The sequence below is a fragment of the Gobio gobio genome, assembly GCF_949357685.1.
Source record: "Gobio gobio genome assembly, chromosome: 4".
Taxonomy (NCBI): domain Eukaryota; kingdom Metazoa; phylum Chordata; class Actinopteri; order Cypriniformes; family Gobionidae; genus Gobio; species Gobio gobio.
In genome coordinates, this window is record NC_137100.1 from 9,979,064 (window position 1) to 10,005,727 (window position 26,664).

Genomic DNA, 26,664 nt, shown 5'->3' on the forward strand with positions numbered 1-26,664 from the left:
ATAAAAGTGCTGAAGTAACTTTAAAACTAGTACTTATTGAAAATGAATGAAAAAAAGCTAGTTGACTTCTCATAAAGAATTAGGCTAACAGTAGCTAGATAACTTAATCTTATAAAACAGGCTTCCGGGCTGTCATAAAATAGTACCTTTAGCAAATGAGTATCACAGAGAAGTCAAACTTACTCAAGAGAAATCCTTTTAAATTCTATAAAATGTGGGAAATTAAAATTCTGAGTTAAAACCTGTCGGTTAGCACTGACGCTAAGCAATCTTGTAGGCATGAAAACAGTTAAAAAGCACAAAACGTATTTTACCTTACTCAGACCTTCTTTTGATAACTTCTCACGGTGGAATTACATGTTCGTATAATTCACTTAGTTGCAAATTCACCATTCATAGCAATTATTATAGAAAAGTATTGATTTGCGCCATGCTAAGAGAATAATCTACTTCCGGGGGTGAACGTGAAAGTGAGGTTCATGGGAAATTGAGTTTTTTTATTGCATTGAACATACCGGTAACACTGGAAATAGAGTTGTGGTTGTCGTCGTTTTAATCCCGCATCCAAATATTGTGACAATACTACAAAAAACACGTGACGACAGACTGAGAACAAATTCAATGATAACGGATTATATAGGCCTAACAACGATTACAAAAAAGGTTAGAAAATACACAAATGGGTAAAACCCACAAATAAACAAATGGGTAAAATTTTTGTCTAAAATAACATAATATTAGTTATTGGCTTGAGGACCTCAGAATACAGTGGGACAGCCATCAAGCATCTGCATTTATGAATTAAAAATCAGCAATATTATCAACAATTTTTTTTTCTTCAGTTAGATCAGTTGTCTTTGTTTCCATTACAAATATTAATGCAAATATCAGAACCAAATTGCTTATTAAAAAAAACACATTCTCAGCAGTTTACACATCATTATTTAAACTTGATAGGCTACATATGAGTCTTCAACATTTATCATTTAAAGAATCTACAGCACTTCTTATATTCAAGCCAAATAGATAAGAGATATTCTATTTCTAAATTTAAAATGAATTACTTATTTTACAATTATATACAGGTGATTGTATTGGACAAACCCATCATCACACAATCTATTATCACATTACACAGTAAAGCATTACACATCAAAATATTAAAAGACTGTCAGGTTCACTGATCAATGACAATATAACAATTCTTTGACAAAATTACAAAAAGATTCTGTTCAGTTTCTCTGTTGGTCATCTCACATGCATTTGTTGCCTTAGTGGTTTTCTGGTCTTTTTTTTATGTCTTCTATAAGAGCATTTTCGGCTTTGTAAAGGGAGTTGAAAAATATCAGTTGTGACAAAAAACCTTGTTTTTCGATGATCTCGAAGATGCTCCTCATTTTACTCTGAGGTGTTGGCATTGCTTTGATTTCACTTAACAGTTCGCTTGAAATGATATCAACAAGGTCATCTAAAATAGCATTAACATTTCTCACCCTTTGGATGAGTGCTTTTCTATTGTTTTTCAGAAAGGAAACACCTGTAGAATGTAGTCAACAATTATTAATAATATAGTACATTCAAATGATTGTGAGATAGAAAAAAGCGAATAATTTGTTTCGCTGCAATTCAAAAACAGCCATAGGTCTACCAGGCTGATTCAAATAAAATGGCTATAAGATTGTGTTAAATGTATGTGCTTACGCTGCTTATCAGATAGGTTCAATCCGCTGTTTTCTGCTGTATCTGTAAGATAAAAAGTTGGAAAACTTTTTAGAGCATAAATATAAATCCCATTGGTATATAAACATAAAATATAAATACATTTGTTGCTGTGACCCGGATGGGAGTGAGGTTTAGGTGGGTGAGTGTAACTGCCGTATAGTAAGAGCTGTGCGTGTAACACACAAAAGTGTTCATTTTAAAGTACAGGGAAAATCCAAAGATATTTTGTATTACAACCACTGATCTGTACAATGTATACCAGTAATAATCTCTATATAGATCAGTGGTTGCAACGCACCATCTTTAATTTAACCAATATTAATTTTTGTTAATAAACGTTTGATGTTCCCCCTGTAGTCAATTTATTTTATCCCTTAAAACTCATCTTTGATCACCAAAAAAGACATATTGAAATGTTTTTTCCTGTAAAAATATTTCTTCATTCCTTAAAATAGCTTGAATGTAACTCTACACCCTTGCTTCATTTAGTATATGCGCATATGCAAATTATGTGCGTAAATTCACCTGCTACAGTGGGGAGAACAAGTATTTGATACACTGCCGATTTTGCAGGTTTGCCCACTTATAAAGCATGTAGAAGTCTGTAATTTTTTTATACGTAATCATCAACTGTGAGAGACGGAATCTAAAACAAAAATCCAGAAAATCCCATTGCATGATTTTTAAATAATTAATTTTCATTTTATTGCATGACATTAAGTATTTGATCGCCTACCAACCAGTAAGATTCCTGCTCTCACAGACCTGTTAGATTTTTTAAGCCCTCCTGTTCTCCACTCATTACCTGTATTAACTGCACCTGTTTGAACGCGTTACCTGTATAAAAGACAACTGTCCACACACTCAATCAAACAGACTCCAACCTCTCCACAATGGTCAAGACCAGAGAGCTGTGTAAGGACATCAGGTATAAAATTGTAGACCTGCACAAGGCTGGGATGGGCTCACTCTAAAAAAAAAGGCTCGTAATCATAGGGGAACCTTTTTTAGTGCTATATAGCACCAATTTTGGTGCTTCAGTGGTTCTTCAGCGGTTCTTCAGAGGTGCTATATAGCACCTTAGTCAAAGAACCGGTGAAGAACCGGTGAAGAACCTCTGAAGAACCGCTGAAGAACCTCTGAAGAACCGCTGAAGAACCACTGAAGCACCAAAATTGGTGCTATATAGCACTAAAAAAGGTTCCCCTATGATTACGAGCCAAGAACCATTTTTGGTGCAATATAGAACCTTTTTTTTTTTAGAGTGTAGAACAACAGGCAAGCAGCTTGGTGAGAAGGCAACAACTGTTGACGCAATTATTAGAAAATGGAAGAAGTTCAAGATGACGGTCAATCTCCCTCGGTCAGGGGCACCATGCAAGATCTCACCTCGTGGGGCATCAATGATCATGAGGAAGGGGAGGGATCAGCCCAGAACTACACGGCAGGACCTTGTCAATGACCTGAAGAGAGCTGGGACCACAGTCTCAAAGAAAACCATTAGTAACACACTACGCCGTCATGGATTCAAATCCTGCAGCGCACGTAAGGTCCCCCTGCTCAAGCCAGCGCATGTCCAGGCCCGTCTGAAGTTAGCCAATGAGCATCTGGATGATCCAGAGGAGGAATGGGAGAAGGTCATGTGGTCTGATGAGACAAAAAGAGAGCTTTTTTGGTCTAAACTCCACTCGCCGTGTTTGGAGGAAGAAGAAGGATGAGTACAACCCCAAGAACACCATCCCAACCGTGAAGCATGGAGGTAGAAACATCATTCTTTGGGGATGCTTTTCTGCAAAGGGGACAGAACAACTGCACCGTATCGAGGGGAGGATGGATGGGGCCATGTATCGCGAGATCTTGGCCAACAACCTCCTTCCCTCAGTAAGAGCATTGAAGATGGGTCGTGGCTGGGTCTTCCAGCATGACAACGACCCAAAACACACAGCCACGGCAACTAAGGAGTGGCTCCGTAAGAAGCATTGCAAGGTCCTGGAGTGGCCTAGCCAGTATCCAGACCTGAACCCAATAGAATAGAAAATCTTTGGAGGGAGCTGAAAGTCCGTATTGCCCAGCGACAGCCCCGAAACCTGAAGGATCTGGAGAAGGTCTGTATGAGTGGGCCCAAATCCCTGCTGCAGTGTGTGCAAACCTGGTCAAGAACTACAGGAAATGTATGATCTCTGTAATTGCAAACAAAGGTTTCTGTACCAAATATTAAGTTCTGCTTTTCTGATGTATCAAATACGTATGTAGTTTGACGGCTTGGTCTGAATACCTTTAACCACTCCCATCTCCCCCTCTCTGAATATAATTCAGGCATAATGGGTAACTCCCATAACTCTATCCTTCCAACCATTTGATGTTCACAAAGGTGGAGCTGGACGTCATTTGGCTCTGCAGTGAACACCACATGCCCTCCAACTGTCAATCTGCTATGAGTGTATAAAACGATTCAATAGTCCCTCAATAAAACCCTCTATTCAATATTCCATTTCACTTGGAAATACATCACAACACTGAAGTAAAGTCGGTTGCAACATCCAGTTCACTGGGACTTTAACCCACCTAATTTTTTAATGGGCTCCACACCAGGGGGGGCTGCAGCACCCTCAGCATCGATACTTCCCGCGGCACTGGCTGTATAGTCTGTAAGATAAAAAGTTGATAATGTCTTCATTTTCTACTCTTCATAGATTTACCGTAAATTGAAATGATCAGTAAAATCATTAAACAATTCATGCAGACTTTACATTATGCAGAGCTCATATTGTTACAGTCTAACATGTATATTGAACATATAAACAGTATCCAATGTCTTTGATTGTAATTACTGTCAGTTATTTACTTTCTAAACCTTTCTACAATTCCGGTAACACACAAACAGTAAAGGGTCTTATTTACCTGCCAGTGGTATGTCAAGACTCCACTCAACTTTACCCTCTCCTTTCTTGTGTTTTTTCTTTTTGAGGCATAATCCCACATTCATCACGCCATTTGGTAACTTTATATCAAATGTCGGATAGAAATGTTTCCACTGCTCAGTGCAACGAAGTTTTGTGGACTTACAAAGGAAAGAGAGGGATAATGAGTTCACAGATTGAAAGGCACTGTAACAAAATTAAATGTTAGAAAAACTGTTTGTTACTGCTAAATGTATAATTTTCTTTAAGTTGACACAATGCATAAACAGGTTTTAAAGGAGCAGGTGATGAGTTAAAGCGAAATAAACACATGTATTCATAACGTATTGATCATATAATTTCATATAAATCCTTGAATTATCTTAGTGTACCCAGTTTTTGAAAATGCTTATTATTGTGTTTGTTACGTCCCCAGAGACGTTTGGAGTATTTTGGGGGGTTTTCCTAGCCTGGATGCCAGCCGAACTTAGCCCCGCCCACAACATTTTTACTCGGGCAGTTCGGTCTGGACTTGATCCATAGAGAAGTAATTATGCCCGAACAGAAACTGTTCGGACCAATGAAATTGTCAGGGCGGGCTTTAGACGATGATGGACAGATGATCAACATTAACGTAATCACGTCATCAAAGGCGCTTTCTCCGGGAAAAAAGGCATTTGGGGGGTAAAATATGCGTTATGTTGGCAGGGCTAGCAGCTAAAAATCGCATTCCTGGGTCTGTATATCACATAATTGGGGTCGCTTCAACCCAAGGACATGGCAACACAGTGCAGTTGAGTTCTGTTGACATTTGACAACTAACGTTATGCGTCGCTTTGTTGCTCTGATTGGTTGTAGGTCTATCCAATTGAGGTCTTTCCTGGTTCGGTTGAAACACGCCCCATAATCACAGCCCAACGGAGCAGTATCAGACTCATATGCTGCGTCCCAATTCGCATACTATCCGTACTAAATAGTATTCGAAAAAAGAATTAGTATGTCCCAAATCGTAGTATGTTGAAAAGAGTATTCCAAAGATTCCCGGATGGTCTACTATTTCCGGTCAGACACCGAAGTGCAGATCGATGCGCACTCTAACGGCTGATATTGCCCACAACCCATTGCGAGATGGACGAGGATTCAATTAGAACTACAAACGCGGATAAAAAGTGTTAAAAAACTACAAACATGACTGTTACGCTAGTCTGGCGGTTAAGTGGAGAGGGTTAGATAAAGTGGTTTGAGTGAGCAATTATCAGTATTTAACCTGACGAAAATATATTTATTCAATATTATCCACATTATATTTCACCTGCAGCAGCATTGAGAACTTTTGTAATGATACGTTTGGCCATTAACTTTGCAAACACACGAGAGGAGTCTAAAGACCCACGAAAGGCAGATCAACGAGCGACTACATTTCTCTCCGATACGGTAGGAAATTAAATTGAAAGTGGGGGATTTTAACTGTGACGATGATTGACAGTTTAAACGGCCACGGGACGCACGTAACAGAGTCCCAAAGCTTGCATACTCTTCTGCTACACACTCAAAAGTATGTACTTTTTCTTCACAAAAAGAGTACATACTTTTAGGACGTAGTATAAGTAGGCGAATTGGGACGCAGCCATATTCTGACTAGAATTGAGTATGACGACGTCAGGCTAGGGTTTTCCAGTTTTCTGTGAGGTTCCTTTCTGTCTCTTGCACTGTCACTTTAACAGGTGGCGTGCTGATTGGCTGTCGGACCTGTCAATCATTCCCGATGACGTGATTGGCTGTGCTAGTTTGAAGGCGTTCTCCTCATCTCATCCGATGATCAACACCTGTGGAATGCGCTGTCGCACCGCGAGAGAGACTGCTTTTTGTTCTGATTCTGTTGTGTTACGTTTGTTTCTGTTCTCTTTGTTTGAACTTAGTTTGTGTGTTGCCATTTTGCTTTTTGTCATGTTGAGTGCCTTAAGTTACCCTTTAAAACTTCTCATGTGAGAGATTTGAAGTCTGGCATTTAAAGCGAAGCTAATCTGGATGGAGAAAAGGGGCTAGATAAAATGTCACCTGACATACATGGGCACACTCAGGAACGTTGATTGTTTAGACACACTAGGTTAGTGGGTCTGTGCCACACTCTGTACTTTTCTGTTTGATAGGTAGTGTAGGGAAGTTTAAGACGTCACAGACGCTGAAGACTTTTTCTTTTCTTTCTTTTCTTAGTTTAGGATTAGTTTGAAACCGTTTAGCAAGACTCTTTTGATTATATTATTTTTATTTCTTTGGCACAATCCAGTTTTCCCTTTGTTCTCCCCAGATCCTATTTTTATGTATATATGTCTTTCTTTATATTCATTATGAGTTTATTCATTGGTGGTTAATTATTGGTTTCTATATTTATTAAATAATTGTTTAATCGCCGTTATTTGTGTGGTCTCGTTTTTCTCATCGCGCACACAGTTGTCATTACTGGTGGTATCCAGAACTGGGTTAGGGGTTAGGGTTAGGGTCCCCTTCTCAATCCCTAGATTGTTAACAGCCAAAGGAGGGTCGTAACAGTGTTCAAAGAGCGAACCTTTCTCTTAGGGCTGAACGATACATCGAATTTTCATCGTCATCGCGATATGAACTCGCGCGATGAACATATCGCAACAGACAGCCTGACACGATGAAAAAGGGAATACAGTTTATTACATTCGCCAATCTGAGTAACGTATTATGAATACTTGGATTACTTCCACATTGAATTGCGTTTTATAAGTGTAGGAATGCGGCCATCAAATCCTAAACATATATTATAAAATATTTAGCTAACGTCAAACGGGGCCAACGGCTCTTGGGCTATAAATCAGCGCATAGGAGAACATTCTCCTATGCGCTGATTTACTAGCCCAAGAGCCGTTGCACGTCAACTAAGCAGGAGCACCTGCGGTGGTCGGCCAAAATACTGTTTTTTTTTTTTTTTTTTTTTGTGAAGCTGTTTTACGTGAATATTATGACACGAGTGAAGCACAACGTTTTATTTACAAATAAATAATATAAATAATAGGTTCGCAGTTAAATGTTACATCACAGCCATATGGATTCATGCCGATCGAGGCTTTATGTGGTGAGCCAAATTTAAGTTTGCTTGCGTTTTGCCATCTGGTCACACGATTTTCCACGAATTTAACAATAGGCTTACTCCATTTTATTCTACTGGACATGGAATCTCTTATTTATTTTCCCAAATCCTCATTTACGTCTCTCACAGGGGATTAAACATTTCTTCCTTGTTTGATTTATTTGGGAGTAGGCTATATTCTCATCATTTACTGTGGTAAAGTAGAAAAGGTAGGACAGATACATTTTACTTCAAACTTTACTTTATTTAGCACAGTTTGTGCTTGCTATTAGACTTGGTCAAGATTTTGTGTATAGCGCATTTCATACACGCCGGAGATTTTTTGTTTCGCTTTCTCTCACAGCGCATAATCAAACAAAGCCTACGTTCTTGACCTTGTGGAAGATAATTTCGTTCTTCACATTTTACTACAAGTAGCCTATCAGTTTTGGAACATCAGAAGGAAACATGAAGATATTAGAAAACGATGCTTCTTTCCTGCTCGTGTCATCCCTTTCAGCGCAAAGGCATATGACGCACGTCTATGGGGAAATATAAACGATTTTTTTCTTTAACTAATATTTAACTTATATTATTTATATTTCGATTATTTACAGTTATTTATTTAAATGTTTTACAGGCTGTAGTAGGCTATGTTGTTTCACTGACGGAAGTTGGCCTACTAAAATAAACACGCATGTTTGAGCCTTATATTTTTTATTTTCAAAATGTAGGCTACTTAATTGAGATATATATACATATATATACACCTCAATCTCAATAAAATAGCCTACATTTTGAAAATAAAAAATATAAACGAATAATATATTTAACGAATATATAGCCTAACGAATTTATATATATAATATAGGCTAAAAATATATATTGGCCTAGGCATGCGTGCGTGTGTATCCGCCACCGCACAGTTGCACTGCCGTGTTATAGGCTTATTTCATTCTCCCTTCTCTTTTTTTCTTTAATATGAAATGCTGTTTGAATTTCCAAGATAGAAACGCTTTCTTGCCCTGGCTCTGTTCTGGCTCCATCTCTACCTCTAGCTCCCGCTGCTCCTCTCCGACTCCATTGTGACTGATCACGCAAACCGTACATTTCTTTTCGTTTTCATATTGGGGCGTTCTGAGAGATGCATTGAGTTGCCTTAATTTATTTAGAGAGTAAATAAACTCATGAAACAGAGAAGTATCGTTAATGTTATCCATTGATTTCAACAATGTACTGTATTCTAAATACAACTATTTAAATTGTAACTGTAACGGAATACAGTTACTCATAGTATTCTGAATACGTGATGCCGGTACACATATTCCGTTACTGCCCAACACTGAACAGGACCTATTAAAGCACTAAGACATGGGAACAGTATAGCTATATTCACATTTGAATATTTATCGCAAGTCATATCGTCATCGCAATATTAAACAATGTTATCGCACATCGCAGCTTTTCCTCATATCGTGCAGCCCTACTTTCTCTGATTGTTAACAATTTAAGAAGACTATTATTTTGTTACACAGAACTGGGGAAGGGCTGATGACGTCACATGCTCAGATTTGCTTGACCAATCAGCGGAAAGGAGCGTCTCATGACCGCCCACATGTGGAAAACGAATTTTGAAGTCATCCGTTTTTTACCCGTGAAACGAGAAACGAAAAATCAAGCCGAAATCTCGTTTTTTCGTTTTTTTTAAACGAAAAAACGAATAAAGGAGCCATTTTCTCATTTCTGCTTATTTCATTTCAAATAGCAAATCAAACGATCAAAACGTACACGGACCTAATTAGTAATAGCGCTCAATTTAACAAATGTATAGCTTTCTCCCTGTGTAATAGAGATTTGAGTTGCATTCCTGATGCAGCGGCAGACTGTTAAGTGACAACAGTTTTGCAAAGAACTCCCGAGCCCATGTGGCTGTATTTAACACAGCAGCATGACGGTTTCTCATGTAATGCCATCTGAGAGCTCAAAGGTCACGCACATTTAACTGAGGCTTCCTGCCTCGGCCCTACACGTACTGGGGTTTCTCTGTATACCCTGAATCTTTCCATAATATTACGTATGGTAGATGGTGAAACCTAAATACTTTGCAATCTTGCATTGAGAAATGTGATTTTTGAATTGTTTGAGAATTCTCTCATGATGTTTGGCACAAAGTGGTGAGCTATAACCCCTCTTTGCTAGCAAAGACTGAGATACTCCTTTTACTCTAAATCACGATACCTGCCAACTGTGGACTCTTTCAAAAGAGTTTAACTTGGATACTCTATAATCTTTTCACTTTTATTTTGCCTCTGTCACAACTTTTTTGGAGTGTGTTGTAGCCATCAAACAATATATATATATATATATATATATATATATATATATATATATATATATATATATATATATATATATATATATATATATATATATATATATTTTTTTTTTTTTTTTTGTCCATTAAATAAAGGTTAAAGAGAATGACCGATTCTTGAGTGTACTGCATTTTATATGACGTCCCAAATTTTCTGGAAATAGGGTTGTATATAAACTATTTGATACATGATTCCCCCATGATTCATTAGAAAATGTTAAAGAGAAACAAAATGCATGCTTTAAGAATTCTCACATCAGTTGATAATTAAATCTTGGTCATGTTTACTCTTATTCTAAACCATACTGACCGGCGGTTGTATCATTGATACTGGCCTCTCTGAAAGTTCATATTCCTCAACAGGATCACAGGACATGCTGTACTCACAATTATATGTGAGCATGCATTCACAAGCTGTTTGGATTTGTGTATAATCTTTTTTACATTTTCTCACCTAAAAAAAAAAAAACCCAGAGAAAATGTTATGTAAATAAAGTCAGTCAAAATAAGGTGAAAAATTAACACAAAAACATACTTCTTCGGGGTCCACATTGCGTGGTTGTAGAAACACATGCAGCCTATGTGATTCCTTTATGTAGAACAGCATCACTTGGCCAAGTGACTGACCTGTAAACCAGTTTTGTAGTTTCGAAAGTAAAAACTTTGATGTTCCTGGGATGCTCACTGTAACATGTGTGCTTGTGATATTCTGAGGCTTCAGAATATCAACAATCTGATTAGAGTAATGTATAACGGACATGAAGTGATAGGCATCCTCTGGGGAAAAAAGAAACATTTCACAAAAAAAAAAAAAAAGTTTTTTTTTGGCACTTAATTCAGTATCTCTCATAATGTTCATTCGATTGCCAACTCACCAATGGAGGTCTCGCAGTGAGGTAGGCTGAGTTGAGACAGCTCACCCTGAACACATGTGATATCATACAGGGGTCCTGCTTGGTAATGGTTGGCAGGGACTGGACAGTCGATGTCCTGAAGAACAGTGCTGTACAACACCTCCCCGTCCCCCTTCATGTTAAAACCAAGCTTTGTAATCTCACAATGGAACCAGCCTGCATGGCTGCTCTGTAACCTATTTCAAAGAAATATCATCAATTAATGCAAACTGATACACTCAATAGCTTACTTCACCTGTTTGTTAATATAGTACAGTACCTGTATTTGCTTTGCCCATCCTGTAAGATGACCTCAGGAGTGAACAAATCATCTTTTACATCTAGCTTCTGTGTAAAAAAAAGTGTTTTAAGTGCATTGTAATTGTATTGTCAAATACACAAGTAATTATAAAACCATTTTAAAAGAAATGAAGCAATGACTTGCCCTTAAAATGTCTGAAGGGGACTGAGAATCTCCATCTGAGATTTCTGGTAATACCAGATGCATTGAATTATTTCCCCGGATCATCCTCTGTATCCTCTTAGAAAGCTTTATCCTTTCTGTAGTTGGTTCAGAGCCACAGATGTAGGTTTTGTGTCCACATTTTTCACGAAGCCACTCCAATACGCTTCTCTGAGCTCCAGTGTATGTATTTATACTACAGTCTCCCTCTGTAAATACTACAATGACATGATTCCAAAATTTCTCTCCAAGAAACTCTAAATTTTCAAGAATCTCTTTGGTCTGGTCTGTGAATTGGCCATCATGCAGACAAATTGCAAGCAGAATGGCATGAGGCCCAGGAGTCAGTCTTTCCCATCGAAGAATCCTCTTGGCATTGCAAATATCAATATCAACCAAGTTCACAATCTTCTTGTTCATTGAACCTTTGAAAATCTTAAGCCTACCGCTGCCAATTTCCTCACAACTTCCTCCATCAAAAATCAGGTTTAGAACAGATTTTTCTGTTTCACTCAAACTCATGAGCCAAATCCTTGTCTCTCTAAAAAGACAGCTTTCACCTATTTAAGAAAAAAGATAAAAAAAATCTCTATTAATTCCTCATCTAGGAGATATGACCAATGACAAACAACTACAGATGGTATCATAAAACATGACAATGTTAATATCAATGCCTAAATTACATTAAATTGGCATAGAAGAGTGAAAAGAGTGATAATGCTTTGTTTATTTTAAAACACTTCTTTTGATTTTTTCATTAATGACTCCTAAAATGTAACAAAAGTAATGAATAACTCATTAATAGGTGAGTCTTATTAAACAATGTATTTTACAGTGCCTTTGTTTTCTATGGAGCTTGAATAAATGGATTTAGCAATAATTAATACTGAACTATGATTCAGAACAATGGCTTCTTTAAATTAGTAATTTGTTTAGGTTTGACATGGATTTTGTAACGGTTAGTTTAGGTCCCATGCGCCCCCTTTGCGGTCCCCAACTGGTGCAGGTTCCAAAGCGGATCTCTTCCCAACAGTCAAAGGGGCGTTACGTCGTGAAAGTGTGGCCTCATAGGAAGACTGCAAGGGTTTAGGGTGCCATTTGGGACAGGACCCAGGACCTGTGTCTAGTTAACTACTTCGTTATCTCTGCATATGTGATCCTGAACCACAAAACCAGTCTCGCACAGGTATATTTGTGGCAACTGCCAACAATACATTGTATGGGTCAAAATTATCAATGTTTCTTTTATGCCATAAATAGTTAGGATATTAAGATTTATTTCGATTTTTTTGCACCCTCAGATTTCAGAATTGCAAATAGTTGTATCTAGGGCTGTAACGATTTGACCAAAAATAAAAACCTCGATTCATTGTGTTGGGGATTGCCCCACTGAATGCTGGTGAATATGTTATTGACCGCTACAGAACTCTGGTCAGGGAGTCGGAGTCATCAGATTGAATTTGGCTGTTTATTGTACAAGATGTGACCATATACACATTAGTGAAGTTGAGGTAGTTTTTCATCATGAACTTTCTCTTGCACATAAACGCTGCAGCTGAGTGAGAGCGCGCGATCTGACTCCTCCACTGGAGTAAGTGAATAGGCAGATACACTAAGACTGTACGTGGTGGAAACGCTGCACTACGTTACTTACGCAAGTCATAACTTAAACCTCACACACACAGCCAACTTTAAACTTAAAGGAAGAGAATTCACAACAGCCGCCCCCACATTTGAACAGCAAATGGGTAATCAAAGGAATTCTCTAAAGGTCTGTAGTGTTCCCTTCTAATGTTGGCAACTTTATCAGCCGGGCAACTGGTCTGAGGTAAGTTTTACCATCAATGACAATTTCAGCAGTCCGCACACATCCGTCACTACTAGGCAATGTCTTTCGAACTCTGCCTATGGGCCACTGAGCTCTTGCGAGTTGGGGATCTACGATCAATACAACAGAGTCTGCTTCCAGATTTTCTGATGATTTTTGCCACTTCTGTCGAGTCTGGAGAGTAGGCAGGTAGTTTCTCGTGAACTGTATCCAGAATTGGTCCACCATATTCTGGCAGTGACGCCATCTTCGCCGCCCCATATCTCCTAAAGTGTATGCCACCTGAGGAAGTGATGCATCCCGCCGCCCCATAAGGAGAATATTTGGAGTGATAGGATCAATGTCAGCGACGTCTGTTGACACATATCCAAGTGGTTTTGAATTAAGAATTCCCTCCACCTCCACTAGGACGGTGGACAGGACATCCTCTGTGACAGCTTGGGTTCCGACAGCTACCTGGAGAGCATTCTTTATGGAACGGACTTCACGTTCCCATATTCCGCCAAAGTGTGGAGCCCCGGGGGGATTAAACTTGAAGCTAATCTGATATTTTGAAAGCTGAGTCTTGAGCTCTGGCTCCATCATTGAGAAAGCTTCCCGTAATTCTCTGTCAGCTCCGCGGAAGTTGGTGCCGCAATCAGAACGAATTTCGTGTGGTTTACCCCTTCTGGCTATGAACCGGCGGAGTGCAAGAAGGAAAGCATCTGCATCCATCGAATTGAGGAGCTCAGTGTGAACTGCCCTAGTTGTGAGACATTTGAAGATCAGACCCCAGCGTTTCTCATTCCGCCTTCCTATTTTGACCTGGTATGGGCCAAAGCAATCAACGCCGGTGGAGTAGAAAGGTGGACAGAGCAGTCGGAGGCGTTCTGATGGCAAATCTGCCATTTGGGGAACTTTTGGCTGTGCTCTCCAGCGCTGACAGGCCAGACAAAGAAGTTGATGGTGCTTTATAGCCTGGCGTCCTCTGAGAATCCAGTACTGTCTTCGTATCTCAGCATAGACTCTCTCTGCTCCTGGGTGTAGCAGTCGCTCATCAAACTCTTTGATAAGGAGCTTTGTTACTGCGTGTCTTGGGTCTAGCACAATGGGATGGATTTGCTCTGGGTCTAAGTTTTCCAGCCTCCTTAAACGGCCCCCAACTCTAATCATGTTAGTCAGTGGATCCCATTCCGGAGCAAGACTGACTAACCGGCTATGTGCAGGAACTGGTTTCTGCGCCTTGAGGGCAGCAACTTCTTCGGGAAAACTCTGAAGTTGGCATGCTCTAAGCAGAACAGCTTCAGCTTCTCTACTGGTCACAGGCTCACTGTTTGTGGAGTTTGATGTGGACGCGCCTTGACTGTTTTGTTGAGTTGTCTCCACTAGTTCACGCCATGTGCTGAATTGTGTGGCATCAGGGAGGTTGGAAGCAGTTTCCTGTGCCATTAAGCAGTAGCAGGAGAAGCCTTTCTGTTCAGAGACTCCCTCTGACTGTGCAACTTCAGGTTTCTTAGGCCAGTGCTCTGGGCTCTGTTTCAAGAATGGAGGCCCTTGACTCCATCGACAAGGCTCAGCCAAACTTTGGAGGGATGTACCTCTAGTTATGTCATCAGCTGGGTTCTCCTGCGTATTTACATACCTCCATGATCTGTGGTCTGTTAATTCCTGTATCTCGGAGATTCGTGTTCCCACGAACACTTTATATCGACAGGAGTCTGACTGAATCCACTCCAGCACAGTCATGGAGTCTGTCCACAGAATTGTCTGACCGATGGAGAGAGTCATCTCCTCCTTCACCAGTTTGGCCAGCTGAGCTCCAGCTAAGGCAGCGCAAAGCTCCAGGCGAGGTATAGACTGCTGCCTCTTAGGAGAAACCCTCGATCTAGCCATTACGAAGGAAACATACACATCACTTCCAATTTGAACTGCCAAATATGCCACTGCCCCATATGCTCTTTCAGAGGCATCGCAGAACACATGGAGGGAACTGTGCTGTTCTGTTGCAGTTGTGGAAGCTGGTGTGTAACAGCGAGGAATGGATACTGCACGGAGATGTTTAAGCTCGCTTTCCCAGTTGATCCAGGAGGCCTGAAGGTTTGTGGGTAGATCCGAGTCATCCCAGTCTCTCTTTTTAGTCCACAACTGTTGGATGATCACCTTAGCCCTGGTGGTGAACGGTAATATGAACCCCAATGGATCATATTGAGATGCCAGCACCTGGTAGGCTGTTCTCATAGTCAGTGCTGCATGCTCAATGGGCCGGTAATGATAGCCAAGAGTATCAGTTGCACAGTTCCACCTGAGGCCCAATGTGGGCTCCACTGGGTCGACATGGGTTTGAACTAACCACTGTTCTGTGGCAGAGGAGCGGGCTTCAGCAGGAAGATGAGCGACCACGGCTGGGTGACTACTAGCCCACTGTCTGAGATCAAACCCTCCTTCTGCTAGCATACTGCGTAGTTGGTCCACTGTTTGTTTGGCTGCCACCACAGTAGGAAAACTTGTTAGGCAGTTGTCCACATAGAAGCTCTGATGTACCATGTCTTGCAACCCTGGATATTTGGCTTCCAAATTGTGAGCATGATGCTGCCATTCGTATACATCTGGAGGGTTCTCACTGTGTAGGTCTCTCCAGATGAAACGGAGAAAGGGTTTGTCTTTCGGCAGGAGACGGACCTGATGGAACATGCCCTTGATATCTGCACTTACAGCCACCTGATACTGCCTGAATCTTAGCAGGACGCCCAAAAGTGATGGTCCAAGTGCAGGACCTGGCAGGAGTTGATCATTAAGAGATAGACCATGGTGTGTGAACGAACAGTTGAAAACCAGTCTTGATTTGTTGTTATGGCTTACCAGATGGTGGGGTAGGTACCATGACTCCTCTGTCTGGGCTGCTTCTCTTTGGTTGAGCTTGGCTACGTATCCTGCCTCGATAAGCTTGGCAATCTCTCCTGAGTAGATTGAGGCCCTTTCAGAATCTTTCTGGAGTCTCCTTTCAGTGCTCCTCAGATTTGCAAGAACAGATTGCATGGAGCCTTTGAGTTTAAGAGCCCCTTGTTTCCACAAAAGAGGGGTGGCGTAACGTTGTACACCCTTTACACGGACTTGTTTTGTTTGGGACTCAAGCAGCTGTATAGCCTCTTTGTCTTGTCTAGATCGGACAACCAGTTTTTCGTTGTGAAAGGGTAGCACGTCCAGTTGCCATAGCCTTTCCACATTTCTGTACAGAAGATCGTCTGGGTGAGCAGTGGAGAGAAAGAAACATTGCTGCAATGGTGAATGGTCTGTGGTGCACATTACTGCTCCTTGCAGAGCCCACCCGAGAGCTGTATGGACTGCTACTGGACCCCCTTTGGTGCCTTGGCGAATAGGCTCTTCTGCTGTAATGAGGTGAACTTGGTCTGAACCTATGAGCACCAGTGGACGTACCTTGTGAAATGGCTGTAGCGGAATTCCCCTTAGATGTGCATACCGTCTCTGAAGAGTCTGAACAGGGTATGACTGTTCCACCAGATCTAGACCAGAAGCTGTGAATGCTCCAAACACTTGATAGCGTTTCTCTGGGTTACCTCTTGGGGAGATTTCAAAGGTGACCCTGGAGCCACTGAGATGCGTAGTGTCAGGTCGGACGGTACGAAGGGCTAGAGTCTCAGGTTCACCTTTCAGCTGGAGCTGTTGGATGGCATTGGGTAGGATCATGGTGCGCTGTGCTCCGTCATCTAATATAGCATATGTCTCCAATGTCCTTGATTTGTGGTGTAGCAGAACTGGTACCACTTTCAGGAGGACTCTGCCAGATGTAATGGAGGGTAGGAGGTAGATACGACTCTCAGAGGTATCTGATAATGTTTCAGTTGCATGTCTTCGGGCCACACCATGAAGCACCTGAAGGTGGATACCACCACAGTCACTGCAGGGTTTCTTCAAGCTGCATACTTCAGGTGCATGGGAACGAGCACATTTCCAGCAGCGCTTTCCCTCTGAGATCCATTTGCAAAGTTCATCAACTGACTGTTCTTTGATACTGTTGCATCGTGTGATGTAGTGGTCTTTGCTGCTACAGAAGAGACAGTTGACTTTGGGTGGCATTCTCTTCTGAGACACCTTAGGACTGAGGTAGGCTTTAGCCTCTGTAGATGCTGCACCATGATACAAGGCTGTACTTTGGCTTCTAGGTTTAACCACAGTCTTCTCCTTTGGACTGATTAGAGATTTCTCGTATTGGTAGCGCTGCACTAACCTACTGGACAGTCTCTGTTGCTGAGCTTTGACTTGGAGCCATCCCGCAAAGTCTTGTAGGTTGTATGGGTTAATATTTGGTGAGTTGAGCTTCCCTTGCAACTGGAGAAACTCTATGAAGCCATCTCTTAAGTACTTGGGCAGCTTACTGAGCAAGCGATCTACATGCGAGCAGCAGTTCAACTTCATCCCTCTGGGCCCCTCCAAAGACAACAGCATGCTTACTAGGAGATGGACGCGGAGAGCGAAACTCTGGAAACTGCGAGCGTCATTTGATTTGACCTCTGGTGCTGTGAGGATTGCTGCTATTTCGCTCTGAGCCAGCTGGTGTGGTTGACCATATTGCAACTGAAGAGCTTGCATAGCTGCTGAATATGGGTATGGATGGTGGCGACAAGACTGTCCAATCATCTGTGCCTCAGGCAATTTGAGATGTTCCAGCAAGATGTGGTACTTGTATTTTTCACCTAGCTCTGCATGAGGTTCCAGAAGGTTGTCCAGTGCCAACTTCAGGTTAGCAAATTCCCTCTCGTTGTCATCCACAAAATCAGGAATCTTTGGCTGGGGAGCAGCATGTAAAGAGCGGTGAGGCACAAAGTATTCTGGTTGCTTCAGTGGCTGGTTCAATGACATTAGAGAATTGTCTGCACGGGCGGGCATGTTTACAACAGGAACTGAAGCGCTGTGCAGGGTTTGCGGCACTGACACCACTGGAGGCACTGGAGTATAATGAGGAATTGAAAAACGTGTAGGCAGCGTGTCGACAGGTTGTCGTGGAGAAGGTGCCACTGTGGTGTAGAGGTAAGGCACACTGGGATGCTGGTAGGTTGGCGTGGGAGCTACTAACTGCGGCTGCACCTGAGGCAGAACGGCATTTCCAGCATCGTCATAAGGGTAAAACTGTTTATTAAGCCGTAATGGCACAGTCTCTGCTCTTGTAGCATGGGCTACGGTGCCAGGTAACATCCCAGATGAAATTGGCGAGTACAAAGGGAGTGAAGCGACTGGCTGTATTGGCACAAAACCAGGGTTGAAGTGCTCTGCCGCTGCTGCAGGTGTACTTGAACTTATCTGTGTGGCACTCGCATGTCCCTGGGTAAGTAACTCAACATCAGGTGACTGTGATGCAGAGGTTGAATGACTGGAGGGAGGTGGATGTGAAGGAGTTACTAAATGAGATCTTAGTGGTGATGTAGCAGGCTTTTCAACTTGATCATCCTCCTCATCTTCTTCCTCCCTCAGGAACGATGTGATATGTTCCATCAGCTCTTTGCGCCGACGCTGTCGGTTTTCATATTGTTTAAGCTTACTGTGAAGCACAGTCATATCGGCAGCCTCATCCCTTTCCTTTTCAGAAATAGACGTCAAGATTTTCCTCAATGAACTCATGCTCAACATGTCCAATGAACTTGTGTCCGGATGCTCACCCTGACTGGAGACTGGTCGTGACTGACTAGTTATGCCCACTGCGGCTGCTGCTCCTCTCTGCTCCGCTGGCACCTCTGCTGTAGGTGGGGAGGAAAGGGCAGGTCGGTGATGGCTATAGTCAAGAAGATATTCCTCCAGATGCTTGGGTGTGCGACGCTGCCGTGAGGGTCTGTCTGAAGTCTCAGCATGAGGGAATGAAGTTGATCGCTCTTCTGATGACATCACTGTAGTAGTCAATAGATCCGGCTCGAAGGACCAATGTTGGGGATTGCCCCACTGAATGCTGGTGAATATGTTATTGACCGCTACAGAACTCTGGTCAGGGAGTCGGAGTCATCAGATTGAATTTGGCTGTTTATTGTACAAGATGTGACCATATACACATTAGTGAAGTTGAGGTAGTTTTTCATCATGAACTTTCTCTTGCACATAAACGCTGCAGCTGAGTGAGAGCGCGCGATCTGACTCCTCCGCTGGAGTAAGTGAATAGGCAGATACACTAAGACTGTACGTGCTGGAAACGCTGCACTACGTTACTTACGCAAGTCATAACTTAAACCTCACACACACAGCCAACTTTAAACTTAAAGGAAGAGAATTCACAACACATTGAACATTTGACCTCGATTACGATTAATGAACGATTATTTAGCTTTTTTTTTTTTTGCCCTCATAAGGTTTTTGAGTAAGTTCACTGATAAGGTTTGTGCTGTAAATATTTTCAACTATTAAAGGTGGATTTTATTTTCTAATGAAAAAGTGTATTTCTTTGTGATTTTAAAATACTTGAAGGAAATGACTTTCAGCAGTTTGTGATTGTCTATAGGGCAGATTTCTGCTTGTTGTACATCAGATACAGATAAATTAGCACAGTAGGCCTACATTACATTTATTTGAATGCATTAATGAGAGAGTGATTGTGTGTGTGAATTACTCATACAGTCTCTATTCATTATGAAGCTGTGGTTTGTACTTACTTCAAAGGTATTAAAATGTATGCCGATAACGGTTGAGTTTCTAAGCTACTTTAGTGACTTTACTTTAGTCACAGGACAGCGTTGACACTGCGTTTCTGTGCTCCTCTGCGCGCGATCTTCACGTGTTGTGCGAGCTTCTGTCTGAGTGCTCGTTTGTCACAATATATCAGGCATTAGTTCAACATAATACACATCTGATGGTCGAAACTCGCTTTAATGTTCAAACTGGCAGGGCTTAAACCACATACAAATGACAAGCTTTGTGAGGACGCAGGTGAAAAAGGTCTGCCTTCAGGGCGCGCGCGCGCGTTGTCAGAGACGCGACACGGCTCGGCTCTGTGTGTCACAGAAAAAAGCTGAGCACTGAACGGATAAGTTTTCCGTATTGTTGTTTTTGAATAGTGCATAATCCCTTTAAATGTTGAAACTAGCAAGCCTTTAAACGCATACTTGACAAACTTCATGAGCACGAAAGTGAAAGCGGCTTCGGGGCTTGCGCGTGCCGTCTCTCTCTCTGTGTGTGTGTGTCAGCGCGTAGGCTATAAGAACAGCAATTAACTGCACCTGTATAAACTGTGTAAAACATGCAGTTACTATAGTGATTCTGGCCATCTAAAAACACAGATAACCGCTCCTGTATCTCTGTGTGCCTGCAAACTGCACTTGATGTGACTGAAAAAAAGGTCGGTTAGAGGTTCTGAATGTCAGTTTCGGTTATTTTTCGATTAATCGTACAGCCCTAGTTGTATCTCGGCCAAATATTGTCCTATCCTAACAAACCATACATCAATGGAAAGCATATTTATTCAGCTTTCAGTGCTTATTTTCTTTTGTTTTCTTGGTCAGATCACGTTTCACAATAGGTGTTGTTCTGTTTCCTGTGTTTTGGTTTCCAGATAGCCTGAAGAAGTGTAACAGAGTTTGTTTTCATTAAAACTGCATGCAAATATATCCAGCTTTTATTTCTGCCATTTTGCAACCCCTTGCTGACAGATTTGACCTGGACAAATTTTTTTGTTTTTTAAGTTATGTTTTTGGTTTTTTTGTGCCTTTATTAGACAGGACAGTGCAAATGAGACAGGAAAGCATGGGCGGAGAGAGAGGGGAATAGGATCGGCAAAGGATCTTGAGCCGGGAATAAAACTCAGGTCACCAGATGCCCAAATATGTCGGCAGGAATGAGAAAATAGTTTTTGAAAATGTATGCAGTGTTTGTCTGAAGCAAGGAAAGGCAAGTTTAGTCCTAGAGAGCCGCTGTCCTGCAGAGTTTAGCTCCAACCCTTAAAAAAAACTTCACCTTCCTATAGCCTTAGTAATCACAGAACTTGCCTACCCCTGGTCTGAAGAAATCATTGCAAACAACAAAACCTTTTGGAGGAACAAATAAATTCCAAAAAAGAGGGTTTAGTCTATGTACATATAACATATTTGATCAGAAATGGATGTAACAGAAGAGTTTCCATGTAGAATCACCAGGTCAAAGTCCTGACATAAATATCAAAATGTTGGGATGTGCCAGGACTTTCAAGAATATTTGTTTAAACCATAATTTTCTTTTCAATAAATATAACACTATACACTGAGCATGTCATCTGCAGATCTGTTTAGAAGCTATTCACTTAGGAAGCCAAACACTTTACAACAGGAAGACTGTGATCATGCACCTACTGGTAGCCACAATTGGGAAAACATCACGTTACATGGTACATTTTAAAAAAAGTATAAAAATGTATAAAATAAAATAGGTACTTACCGAAATCAAGCCCATTTGTTAGGGCTCTCTCATAAAACTCTTCAGCCTTGAGTTTTTCACTCTTCACTTCATGAATGAATCCTTGTATAGCACACGCCTCGCTGTCATTCGGGTTTTTCACCCTTTCAATGCGATGTTTAATCACCTTCTTCAGGTTCTCCTCACACATATTGCCTTGCTCTGATTCCGGCTGCAGCTTCAGACCTTGCATGAAATGATAGATGGCCAGTTGTTCAGATCTTTTGGTGTAGAGCTGGTATTTGCCATAGAAACAATGAACTGCCTGTAGGTCTTGCTTCTGATTATTAGCGATTTTAAATGCTTCTTCAAAAAGTCTCTCAGCTTTGAAGCTGTCATGTTGTCCGTAATGCAGTGCTAAATCTGCCATGGCAATAACGAAAGAGGGCTTTAGGGAAATCGCCTTCTCCAGATGATCAATGCATTTTTGCCGGTATTGCTGTATTTCGTGTGACTCTTTAACATCTGTTTTTCCAGGTGTCCTATATTTTTCCAGGGTTATTCTTTTGCTTTTGTAACACATTGCCAGCTGATGGTGTATAAAGGTTGAGTTTGAGGTAGACTGCAGGGCTTCTTCCAGTAGAGAAATGGCTTCGTCCACACTTCCTGATTGGCGAAATTTTTTTGCTGCGTATCTTATGACATGTGGGTTTTCAGGAGACATCACCAGCGCCTTAATCACCATCATCAATGCATTTTTTAGCATCTTTTTATCATCTCTGTTATAATGCATTCTCAGTGCTAGCAACACTAATAGTACAGCATCATCTGGATCAAGCTCTATAGCTCTTTTGAGTTGTTTTATTGTTGGCGAGTCTGAAAGGTCAAGGGTCTCATCAGTTGTGCGGTACAGGGCAATAGCATAGCCTGTATTTAAATCGCTGTCATTAGGGTTAATTTCAAGGGCCTGTCTAAAGCATTCCTTTGCGGCATTGTAGTATTTGGAAGAGAATTTAAGAAAAACCCAAGCCTTTTCTCTGAGTACCTCGATAGTATGAGTGACTCCTTCAGAGAATTTCCTATGGATACTCTCTAACTGTTTCAAGTACTCTTGACATGTAGAAAAATCTTTCATATGATAGTGCAACCAGGCAAGGTCTCCATAGGTAACAATAAGAACTTGATCACTGTCTTTGTAGTGTTCCTTTGCAAGCTGCACTGATTTCTGCAGATTTGCGAGTGCTTCCTGATGATTGCCATAGAGATACTGAACAAATCCAAAGCTGCTGTACGCTCGTGTTACTCTCGCCTCGGCAGATTCCAACTGAATCTGTTCATCCAGACGATTCAGCAAATCACAGAGAACAAAGTCTTTTTCTCTTAGAGACCACGTAAAATGGCACTCCTGCTGCAGCAGTTTGGTTTTTAAAACACCTTCAAGACTGAAAAAAGAAGGAAAGCTGAGACAAATTACTTAAACAAATTTTATTTATAAGAGTCATGTGCTGTAGCAGTATGTCTCAGTATACACACAGTGTGAACCATGTCACTGATTCTTGAGATAAGGGACAAAACATGTCCTACACACAAAAGCCCACTTTATGTTAAAAATAAAAAAATAATCAAAATAAAAATACTTAAAAAGTTACATCTAAAGGAAATCTGGATTCATTGCTTCTATTTTTAAATAATTTTGTTAGTATTATTTTAAATACATGCTCTGTACTTGGAAAACACGTGTAATTTAACCTGTCCTTCGAAAGTGGTCAACATGTAAAATTGCCAAAGAGTTTAGAAATGCAACAAATCCAAAAATATACATTTAAATTGAAATGCAGAGATTTGTAATATACAAAGTAAATATTGAATTATATATAAAAAATGCATAAAAAAGGTTTCAGGTTTTATGTCTGACAGAGTTGACTTGTAAGCTGATGGAGTTGACAAGTGCTCACAAAACTTTATATAGTGATATTGCATTTTTGGTAACATTTTATTTTAAGGTGACGTAGTTACACGTTACTACATGTACATATTATAGTAATAACAGTAAATTATGCATTTACTAACTAACTCTAAACCAAACCCTAACAGTAACTCTATAGTGAGTACATGTAGTTAATTAATATTACTCAGTAGCCTACTTATTTGAGTAAGTACAATGAAACTACATCACCTTAAAATAAAGTGTAACATACATATATATATATATATATATATATATATATATATATATATATATATATTACTGACATAATGTTGCCATACAATTTCTTAAATAAATCCACATGTAGATTCAAATTCGAAAGTAAAATGACTGTGAGGAAATAAAGACGTATTAATATATTTTGCATATGGGGAATTATTCTATATTTGGCCTGATTTACATGCCTTATATACAAGGAGACCCAGAATGAGACGTAGGCCTACTGTACCGCTAAAAGGAGAAAAACAAAACACTGGAAGGATTATATGTTTAAGCAAGCAGTGTCATACAGAGGGCATAGCGTCGCGTTATTTAATTAAAGAAGTTCGAGCATCATTGAGTAGGCCTACCTAAGACCGCAATGAATCATTATTTATTCTAGTTACTTTCATGTGAATTATCAAACTTTTATACGTAGTTTGTGGTAAATTTGGAAACATTTTCGAATTGTATGTGTATGTATTTGTTAATAAGTTTTAAAATTAATACCAGTAATACCAAGATTTGGCTGGGGGGTGCAAATAAGGATTTCGCCTAGGAAGTCAAAATGTCTAGAAAAGGCCCTGCCTAAAACATGATTCAACATTAATACAACAAACAAACCCACCTCATTTTGAGAACATCTTCAGTATAAGCATCAAATCATGAAAATACCAATGGAGCGGGACGTTTTGGTGGAGTGTTATCAAATAAGTTTTAAGCTTCTTCCGCTTAGGGCAGGTGAGATTAAACCTGTACACATCGGGTGCGTTCCATTCGACCGTAACTTAAGTGGACTGCGAAGTGGACTTTAGAGGGTATTCCGCCATCTTAAGTGAGATTCCAATCCAAAGGGAGCGAACATATTCGGTTCGAAGGGCACTACGAACGGCGTAGGGAAGAAGGGAACATCGATACATCAGTTGTGTCCCAAAGTGAAGGGTGCGCACTTCGAAGGCCGTGCACTTCTAAGGCCAGACCAGGCCACGCCTTCGAAGTGCACGAAGTGCATGAAGGGCGAACCGGGGGACAGGGTTGCCAGGTCTGCACAACAAAACCCCTCCAATTGCCCCAGTACAAATATTGCTAAAGTAAAGACAACTTACACCTGTGGACTATAGGATCCAAACAACCCACATCAACAGTAAATGCTTCCCAATTCCAGACTTGGCAACACTGAACCGAGCGTCGTTGAATGGGCTGTAGCAAGAAGCTGTAGCTGTGTCCCAAAGTGAAGGGCGCGCACTTCGAAGGCCGCATTTGAAGTGCGATTGCGTCATAGCGGCACTACGAAAGCTGTCCCAATGTGAAGGCTGCACCCTCTGAAGGCCGCATTTGAAGTGCGATTGCGTCACAGCGGCACTACGAAGGGTGTCCCAATAGCTGTGTCCCAAAAGCTGTGTCCCAAAGTGAAGGGTGCGGACTTCGAAGGCCGTGCACTTCGAAGGCCAGACCAGGCCACGCCTTCGAAGTGCACGAAGTGCCCAGTAGCCTACAAATATTGCTAAAGTAAAGACAACTTACACCTGTGGACTATAGGCTACAAACAAAACAAACCACATCAACAGTAAATGCCTCCCAATTCCAGACTTGGCAACACTGAACCGAGCGTCCGCGTCGTTGAATGGGCAGTAGCAGGTGTGTGACAACTGACAGCGGATGTTCGTGAGGAGATTTTAAAAAGAGAAATGGAGCAGAATTAATTAATTTATTTTTTGCTTTTTATGAGTTTTATTGGATTTTGACATGCTTCAAAGCCTGCGATGATGGGAGACCGGACCATAAGCACGTAAATCTGTAGGCCTATATGTTTAAATATATAATAATTAAGTTGCAACTATTGTTTATTTATTATGTTAAATGTAACTGTTACAATATTTTAAACATTTATAGGCCTATATTTACGTCCAATTCTTTATTTAAGTAGGGTACTTATTTTTATTCAACTCACAAAATCTCAAATGCAATTTTTTATGGCATGCCAGCCGTCGACCGATTCAGCCCCGCAAACCTGCGGACAGTGGAAATATGCGCTCATCCCAGATGAAGATGATGTCCCGCTGGCACAGGCCTTACCAGGGTTTCTATTGTGCATTACCATCCCGGTCCAGCTCCACCAGCGTCTCCCGCTCAGCTCAATGAAAGTGTAGAAATGTGTTCTTCTGTTTCAGCTGTTCATTTAAATTTCTGTTGTTTCATATGTTTATTGTAGGCTTATGAATAGTTGTTAAAAGTACTTTAAGTAATGTATAGACCAATGTATTTTCATTTCCACATTTTAATTTACGACCAGAAAATATATGCATGAACATATGAATTTCTACAAATTATAACTTGCATTACAAAAATAAACAGAATGTACAAAACAACCACTTCTCTTTTATTTAGCCTACACATTTCAAGTTAACGAAAATTAACAATAGACAGCAATTACTTGGTTTAATTTACAAATAACTTGCATAAAATAAAATAATAATAATATAGAGAAATTGTTCTGTGCATCCCGGCCACGACTTTACATTCAGCCTTTGGAGGAGACTTTCGGTATAATGGACCGTCGTCAGTGCAACATTCATTTATTCATTCATTCATATTAAATACTTTATTTTGCAGTAAAGTCAGCAGTTTTCGTTTATTTGCATTTTCACTTATAGTTTTGAGTGACAGATGTCGTATTTGATTTAGCCTATTTTTGTCTGTGACATATTTTAGGTGTTGACAGTATGCATATAGGCTAAGAAAAAATAAATAAACAAATGATTGCTTGGCCAACATAGCCTTTTACTTCTGTTATCCCCAGTCTCTCTCTCTTTCTGTAGGACATTTAAAAGAGACATTCTGGAAACCAAATCTAAATTTAGCTGG

The 26,664-nt window shown here is 40.6% G+C and overlaps 2 protein-coding genes across 3 annotated transcripts in view; both read right to left on the minus strand.

The window, feature by feature from the left end:
- The window catches only part of sympk (symplekin), a 28,116-nt gene extending 27,656 nt beyond the window's left edge, over positions 1–460 (minus strand). For both annotated transcript variants that reach the window (XM_079815973.1, XM_079815974.1), the window contains exon 1: positions 315–460. The gene's annotated coding sequence lies outside the window, so the exon portion shown is untranslated. The remainder of the gene's footprint in view (positions 1–314) is intronic.
- On the minus strand, positions 461–25,205 carry LOC307125823 (uncharacterized protein). The gene is made up of 11 exons (XM_079815975.1): positions 24,428–25,205; positions 21,657–23,056; positions 11,429–12,006; positions 11,264–11,331; positions 10,966–11,180; positions 10,626–10,867; positions 10,401–10,544; positions 4,624–4,783; positions 4,288–4,368; positions 1,702–1,743; positions 461–1,537 (listed from the first exon to the last, which is right to left on the minus strand). Exons 1-11 carry the CDS (start codon positions 24,430–24,432, stop codon positions 1,272–1,274), a joined length of 3,201 nt encoding a protein of 1,066 aa, XP_079672101.1. The 5' UTR covers positions 24,433–25,205; the 3' UTR covers positions 461–1,271.
- Positions 25,206–26,664: the final 1,459 nt, after the last annotated feature.